The 8,477-nt window shown below is 40.5% G+C and overlaps 1 protein-coding gene across 4 annotated transcripts in view; it reads left to right on the forward strand.

Moving 5' to 3' along the window:
* The first annotated feature begins 3,136 nt into the window (after positions 1-3,136).
* Positions 3,137-8,477, forward strand: part of Tmem209 (transmembrane protein 209) — a 30,742-nt gene continuing 25,401 nt past the window's right edge. For 2 of the 4 annotated variants that reach the window (XM_010633504.2, XM_010633507.2), the window contains exons 1-5: positions 3,137-3,215; positions 4,085-4,221; positions 4,318-4,376; positions 5,198-5,329; positions 6,142-6,383. In XM_010633504.2, the coding sequence (XP_010631806.1) occupies positions 3,213-3,215; positions 4,085-4,221; positions 4,318-4,376; positions 5,198-5,329; positions 6,142-6,383 (573 nt within the window). In that variant the 5' untranslated portion in view covers positions 3,137-3,212. Of the gene's footprint in view, positions 3,216-3,283; positions 3,378-4,084; positions 4,222-4,317; positions 4,377-5,197; positions 5,330-6,141; positions 6,384-8,477 lie in introns of those variants that run through there. The other 2 variants (XM_010633506.2, XM_019208864.2) reach the window with 2 other exon arrangements.

An 8,477-nucleotide genomic window follows, 5' to 3' on the forward strand; every position in this document is an offset into this window, starting at 1 on the left:
ATATGTACTTAATGTATATAAGTAACAGAATTTCTTTTTATATTTTGATTTATTAAATTATTTTCCAAAAATAACACAAGCTTAGAATAATCAGTTAGGAGCCAGACAAGGCGGTGCACACTTGTAATCCTAGTACTCAGGAGGCTGAGGCAGAAGGATCCCCTTGAGTCCAAGGACAACCTGGACTACGTAGCAAGACTCTGTCTCTAAAGAACAATAACAACAAACATATATGTGTGTGTGTTGCTCTTTGTATCAGTCTCTTTTAGATGTATCATACCACTGTAAGTTTAAAAACACAGTTCAAATACATTACAGAATGAATTGTATTTCCTCAAAATTTAAATATTGAAACCCTCAACTCCAACTTGACTCTATTTGGAGATCGGAATTAGGATAAAACCAATGTCCTTATAAGAGGAGGAAAAGATACCAAGGATTTTCATTTGTACACAAAGGAATGCCACATGAGTACACAAGATCAGGCGGCCACCTGTAAATCAAGGACATGGGTCTCAGAAAAAGCCAACCCTAGTGACAGTGATGTGTTAGTCTTGGACTCCCAGCCTCCCACACTGTGAAAAAATAAATATCTGTTGTTTAGAATACCCTGTCTGTGGTGTGTGGGGGGAGGTGCACCTCATAGTCCATGATATTTTGTTATGTAGTCTTAACATAGAACAGCAGATGTCTATCAAATTGGTTTGGTAGTGTTCTTTTTTATTTTATTATTTATTTATTTAGTATGGCACTGGAGATTGAACCCAGGACCTTTACATTGAGCTACATTCCAGGCTCAATTTTTTATTTTGAGACCGTGTCTTGCTGCACTGCCCAGGCTGGGCTGGTGCAAGCCCCCTGCCTCAGCCCCCAGAGTGCTGGGATTACAGGTACATGCCATCATGCCTGACCAGTAGTGTTCTTTCTTTAAGCCCTGAATACATACACAATAGCTCATAGCGCACATTGGGGGGAAAGTATGTATGGGTGTCTTAGATACTCTCTCTTTATTAGGGCAAAATACTCAACACTTACAATTTAAGAAAGGAAAATTTTATTTTAGCTCACAGTTTGTAGAGGTTTCAGTTCATCATCGGTTGGCTCCAAGGCAGGGCAGCACAGCAGAGAGGTATGGCAGAGGAGAAATAATCCATGACATGGCAGGCAGAAAGCAGAATGAGATCAAGGAAGAGAAAGGATATATATACTTCTAGGCCATGCACACAGTGACCCACCTCCTCCCACTAGGCTTCACCGGGCTGTAAAATCAGTGGACTGATCCACCTCTGAGTACCATGCCCCCGATCTAACCACCGCCTCCCACCCATCAGCACGTGAAACTTTGGGAGGACATCTAGATATAAAACATAACAGTGGCCCAGTTGATGAATTACATCAGATGTATACAATTTTTTCTTATGAGTCAGATATCTGGGAGGTGAGAACCTGACATTTAATTTTTTTCTTTTGTTTTGTTTTTTGAGACAGGGTCTCCCTCTGTAATTGAGACTGCCCTGGAACTTACTATGTAGCCCGGGCTGGTCTCAAACTCACAGCGATCCTCCTGTCTCAGCCTCCTGAGTGCTGGGATTACAGGTATGCACCACCATGCCCGGCTCTGCCATTTTAATTTTGATTTGTACATTGAATGGAACCCTTTTGTTTTGTTTGAAAAATTTTCAAGTTACTTCATCTTTAAATATACAACTAAATCCAAACAATATTGCTGTTAAGGCAATAGAAAACTGATAAAAAGCTCACTTAATCTGTTAGATCTTTATTCCTTTTCCTTTTTTTGTTTTTTGTTTTTGTTTTTGTTTTTGAGACAGGGTCTCACTATGTAGTTGAGACTGACCTGGAACTCACTGTGTAGCCCAGTCTGGTCTCAAACTCACAGCAATCCTCCTGCCTCAGCCTCCTGAGTGCTGGGATTACAGGCGTGCACCACCACACTCAGCTCTGTTAGATCTTTAAGAGTATACTATACCTGCTGATTTTTGTATGCAATGCAACAGTGAAATTTCCTTTTCCTATTTAACGATGGGCTCAATTTAGGGAAAAACTGAGTCATTGGACATACCGGTTGCAACAATCCATTGGTTTACTGTGAAATGGCTTAATTTACTGGGGGGGCACACTTCTCCATATTTGGAATGAGTCCCTGGGCTGGGGGGTGGTCATTGGCCCTCCCTACCTCAGGCTACCATCAACATCTCCAGGAAATTCAAAGCGACCAGAGCTGAGCTGGATGCATTTCCTAGGGGCTCTCTATAGCCACCTCACTTACTCCCTATGGCACCTGAGTCTGCACAGGCTGAGTTCTTGAGCCTGTAACCCAGGGAGCCAGTGTGCCTGCCTCAGCGGCACACTGCGGGTGCATTTGTTAAATAAAACCAAACTCAACTCCCCTGATAACATTTTTCCTCAAAATTGGAAGTTCTGCTGGGCACGGTGGGGTGGCACACACTCTGGGCAGTGGGAGCAGGGGGAGCTTTCAAACTTGAGCCTAGCCTGGGCAGTGTACTGATACATTATCCAAAGTAAAACTAAAAGGCTGGGATGTAGCTCAGTGGGAAGGCTCTGGGTTCAATCCCCACTATTTAGCGGGGCGGGGGGTAGAGGGATCTTTCAAAGAGTATTCTGAGGGTAAAGTTTTGTTTTGAATGTCAATAAAACTTCAATAAAACCAAATTTGATTTTTCTTGTTACTGTTGCACCCTCATGCCACGGTCATTTAAGAATTTACACCCGGCCAAAACATCTGGCGGGAAATACATATTTTAAGAAGAGCAAGAAATGCTTTGTCATTGCTGATGATGTCTGGACACATTGCCATCCATGCATGCTGCAGCTATCCCTCAAATCAACCACCCTGCTAAATAAAATCTGCTTTAAAATGTGAGTCCATAAGGACCTTAAGGAAGCTAAAATTATATTAATATAAACAAAATTCAGTTTATTTTTAATATTTTTTACTGAGGGCTCAAAACCAGGCCCAAACTTTTGAGTCTCAGGTTTCTCCTGAAGCCCAGTAGGAGACACAAACCCAAAAGCTGATTCTCTAGTAACGCTCCCAGCCCCCGCCCCTCGGCGCTCTCTCGTTCTCGCGAGAAGAGACGGCCCAGTTCTTCCGGTAACGCTGGACCTACCAGCTAGTTTTCGCGCACATGCAGTAGGGAGTGGCGCGAGCCTGGCGCTTCCGGCCAAAGATCATGGTGGGTTTTGGGGGTCGTTTTTGTTCTTCCTGGACGTAGCTTCCACGCGGGTCTCCAGAGTTCCGCGCCCGCTAATTTGCCTGGGGTTCAGCCAAAGGACGATGTGGCTCCTGTCCCGTCACTTGTACAGGAAGGGAGGAAAGAAGCGATAGGGGTGACAAAGTTTGTACTGAGGGACCCAGGAGGAAACTCTCAGAGCTTGGGCTGAGTGGCGGGATGGGGACGCCTCTGTGCTTTGGCTGCGACTCCGGGTAGCTAGAACAGGTTTCCTACTTGTCTATAAGTTAGGTCTGGCTAAACAGCGAAAAACATAAATCCCAACCAGGGATGCACCAGGCGGAATGCACTTTCCCCACCCTTAACTGTAGTTCCTTCACACCATGGGTTCTGCCTGTCTTTTTCATCAACACTCTCAGTGGAGCTCCCTGGGTGGGACAGCCCGAGTGAAGAATAATGAGGGTCAGACACAGTAACGGCTTCTGTGTGGGAGTGTCAGGGAACGGCTTCTATGATTTATAGGATATAGTAAATATTTCTCCTGAAACAGTACTTTGAGTTTCATAAATTAGCCCTCTATCTAGGCCTTATGACATACTCCAAAACGCGGAGTATTTACGGACATAATGACCAACCCTTAAATTACAAAATATGGCATTTTAATTTATTGCTAGTATTAAATTGCCTGAAATATAACTAGCTGGTTCTCTGAGAAGTGTAACTTGGTTCCCTTTTCATATACTGTTAAATGGGGGGTGCTGATAAAATGTTTAAAGATGTGGGAAAGCATATGCAGTTTTTCTTTGTAAAGGAAACACGTTTTCTTAAATGGAGTAGATTATTTTAATTCCTGTGCTTTTTCTTTTGAATAGATGCAAGGCGAGGCAACCCCTAAAGATTCCCTTATTGACAGGACCATTAAGATGAGAAAAGAAACAGAAGCTAGGAAAGTGGTTTTAGCCTGGGGCCTCCTAAATGTATCTATGGCTGGAATGATATATACTGAAATGTAAGTTAATCAGTCCAAAAAAGGTGAAAATCTAAGCCAGTGGTTCCAGAATTTTTTGTGTTTTAAGTTAATTGAAAAATCTTTCTTGTTTTTCAGGACTGGAAAATTGATTAGTTCATATTATAATGTGACATACTGGCCCCTTTGGTATATTGGTAAGTCATTTCCTAAAATTTAGATTTACCACCAACAGAAAAACTTGCTGACAGGTTTAATTCAGCTTAGTAGTTATTCCTACATTCAACAAATCCTGAATATCTACTATGTTCCCGATCTGGTAGTTCAGCAAGAAGGAACAAATGAAAACCCTCTTATGGAAGACACATTCTAGCAGAGGAGACAATCAAATTAAAAATACAAGTACAGATAATTATGAGTTCTGTGAAGAAAAATAAAATCGAGGGTAATAAGATTTATATTTGTTACTCTCCTGAAGTCCTGTCTCCATGTTTTCACCTTTCAAAAACAGCCCAGTTTTCTACTCCATGGGTGCTTCCTCAGTCTCCTCATCCCTTCCACTTCTCTGTCTCCTCTTCCATAATCCTGGGTATGAAAATTCTTACGGATGTTAAATTTCCTAGTCTGTACACATTAATGCCAAGTCTGCTGTGTGAACTGGTGTGGCAAGTGGTAGGGATTTGGAATCTGCAGACCTGAGTCTGAATCATGTCTTACTAGCTAGCTGTCTACCTGTAAAAAAAGTCATTTGAAGCCAGATGTGATGCACACCTATAAACCTCACACTCTGGGAGTCTGAGTCAGGTGCGTTGCCAGTAAGATGGTAAGGGTTAGTGATCGTTGGAAACTTATGGGTAAGTGTTCTAGACCTAATACACATTTATTAAATGTTACCTGTTAAGAGGAATAAGAAGGCAGTTTTCAATTTTGTTAATTGACTAAAGTATGGAGGGGTTTTGTTTCTCCATCCAATACATGCACCTCACCACCTTTTTAAAAAGAAATTATTCTCTTCCAGAGCTTGCCCTTGCATCTCTCTTCAGCCTTAATGCCTTGTTTGATTTTTGGAGATATTTCAAATATACTGTGGCACCGACAAGTCTCATTGTTAGCCCCGGACAACAAACACTTTTAGGGATGAAAACAACTGGTAAGTGTTTTATATACTGTAACTCTTGCAAAGGTAAGGAGAAGGTTGACAGTAAATATTTTTAAATTTAATTTTCCCTTTTCATAGACTCAGCTGGAAGGGTTTTTTTTGTTGTTGTTGTTTTGTTTTTAATTTCATTCCTCCCCTCCCCATGTACAAAAACTTTGTTTCTATTTTTTCCTTCTATTTTCACTTTCTCTTGTCTGGAAGGGATTTCTAAGACAGTCTGATTGAACTGTAGTAAATAGATTGATAGTAAATTTTCTTAAGACCAGTGATTACCATTCTTATTGGTATAAACTGAACAAAACTTAACATTCAGCAACCTAATGAAAGTTTATTCCATTGACTCCTTAAAATTAAATGACTATTGCTGCATTGAAGCCAGTGTCTTATTTTGAACTCTGTGGAAATAGTAAATGACTAATTATTGTCCTTTAGTAATGTATTAATTTGAAAATCAAATCCTTCTGTTACTTTTTTTCCTGAGGAGAAAAACAGTTCCAGCTGAGTATGCCAGTCCTTCTGTTCCTTTTTTCCCTGAGGAGAAAAACAGTTCCAGCTGAGTATGGCAGTGCAGGCCTATAATCCCAGCACTCTGAGAGGCTGAGATGGGAAATTGCAAGTTCAAGCCACTGTGGGCAATTCAGCAGACCCTGTCTCAAAAAAAAAAAAAGGCTGGGGATGTAGCTCCGTGCAGAGGTCTAGCTTTAGTTTTCAGTACAAACAACAAAAAAAAGTGTTCTTAAATCAGTTTGCATCAAAGTTTATTTAAACATGTGTAGATGTTTTCTTTTTTCTTTTTCTTCTAGTTGTGCAGACTACTCCTCCACGTGATCTAACAGCCACCCAGATCCCTCCCTCTCCACCTTCCCCTTCGATTCAGGGACAGAGTGTATTGAGTTATAGCCCATCTCGCTCGCCAAGTGCTAGTCCCAAGTTCACCACCAGCTGTATGACTGGATACAGCCCTCAGCTGCAAAGCATCTCCTCAGGTGGCAGTAGTTCTTACAGCTCTGGAGTGACCTACTCACCAGTCAGTGGTTATAATAAGGTAATGACTTTTTTAGCCAGTCACGTTAGTTTAGAATTGAGAGGTACATTGAAAATCACTAAGTGGTTGGAACTTATTATTTTATTGCCACGTGGTGGTGTACATCTGTAATTCCAGCACTCTGGAGGCTGAGGCAGGAAGATCACTGAGTTTCAGGCCACTCTGAACTGCATAGTGAGAGACCCTTTCCAAAAAGAAACTCATTGACGAGGAAACTGTTAACAATGGATAATTAACTTGCCTAAGTTACCCAGGTAAGAGCCAAGAATAGAACCCCAGTTTCCTGACACCTAGTCTGACATTCTTTAAATAGCATCTTAAAATGAAAGAAACATTAGCTTTTGCTAAGATAATGAAATGTGAGGTTCACCATCTAGAATCTTTTCAGTTTTGAAAACAAATTGAAATAATTTTTTAACTTTAGTTTCCTTTGCTCATGTTTTTCCCTCTTTTCTACACTATGTGAAACCTGTGTTTACTCTTACAGAATTGCAGTGCTTTTTATCATGTTGGAGACTACTACCTAGGGAAAACCTGGATTGTCATATAGTTTTTCACTAGACTACCAACACATTCCATGAATGAGTAGAAACCTTTTCAAATCCAAAGGAAGTATGGAGTTTTGCTCAGATTTTTAAGCTTATTAAAGCAGAATTTATAGATTGAAATTTTGTTCCCAAGGCATAAGATATGTGGGGACATCATTTCAGATGTTTCCAATATTGTGTGTCTCCTCTTACTCCTCCCCCCTTTTTTTTTGAGACAGGGTCTCACTGTGTAGTTTAGGCTGGCCTTGAATTCACTGTGTAGTACAAACTGGCGTCAAACTCAGTGATTCAGCCCCCGGAGTGCTGGGATTATAGGCCTGCACTGTGGCGCCAGCTTCTTTTAAAGTATAATATCTATTTGTGATGAAATTCCATGCTACCAGTTACCCAATATTGAAATCAGTTTTGGCATGTATTAGAATTTAAACTTTTTTTGTTGTTGTTGGATTGGGGAGGGGTGTTTTTTTTTTGTTTTGTTTTTGAGACAGAGTCTCACCGTATACTTCAGGCTGGCCTTGAGCTCACTATGCAGTCCAGGCCTGGAACTGGCCTTGAACTCACTGTGATCCTCCTGTCTCAGCCTCCCAAAAGCTAAGACTACAGGTATGCACCACCACGCACCCCACGCACCCATTGGCATTTAATAGAATTTTTAAAACTTTCCCTGGTACACACCCGTTAATCTGAGCATTAAGTCCTGTCTGAGCAATTTAGTGAGACCTTGCTTCAAAATAAAAGAGCTGGGGATTTAGCTCGGTGCAAAGACCCTAGGTTCAATCTTTAGTGCCACACACAAAAAAAAGAATTTAGAAAAATTTGTGTAAGTTAAATGTTATGAGAAAGTATGTGTATACAGTGATAATCACCCACAGGTAAATATGACTTTTTATTTAATTATTTGTTTATTTTTTGAGACAGGATCTCACTATGTAGTTGAGACTGACCTGGAACTCACTCTGTAGCCCAAGCTGGTCTTGAACTCACAGCAATCCTCCTGCCTCACCCTCCCAAGTGCTGGGATTATAGGTGTGCTCCACCATGCCCGGCAGATATGACTTTTTAAAATAATATTTTCATAAGAAAAGTACTTTATGATCATTATAGAAAATTAGAAAAATAAAATAGAGGGAAAACTATTCATTGTTCTACCATCCTAAAATAATCTGTTCAAGATACCATAGCGTACTCTTAAGTATTTTATTTTTTAAAAACTTGCTAATTTGCACTGAATAGCTCAGTACATAAAGTTCTTAATAATTTGGAGGCGGCTATCCAAAAGAATTTTACCAATTTACTTTATCACAGAAATGTCTGAGAGTATACATTGAGCTTTAGAAGTATACAGAGCCAATGAATGGATGAATGAATGAATAATCCTAAGAAATATAAAAGTTGCTAAGTGAAGAGAGAACATTTTCTTGAGTAAAAAGATATTGTCGTAGGACCAGGGATTTAGCTCCGTGGCACCATGCCTGCCTTGCAAGCACAAGGTGGTGAGTTCAATTCCCGGTACCAAAAAAAAAAAAAAAAAAAAAAAAAAAATAGT

Source organism: Fukomys damarensis, unplaced genomic scaffold (genome assembly GCF_012274545.1).
Source record: "Fukomys damarensis isolate Sample0158 unplaced genomic scaffold, DMR_v1.0_HiC HiC_scaffold_4, whole genome shotgun sequence".
NCBI classification, from domain to species: Eukaryota; Metazoa; Chordata; class Mammalia; order Rodentia; family Bathyergidae; genus Fukomys; species Fukomys damarensis.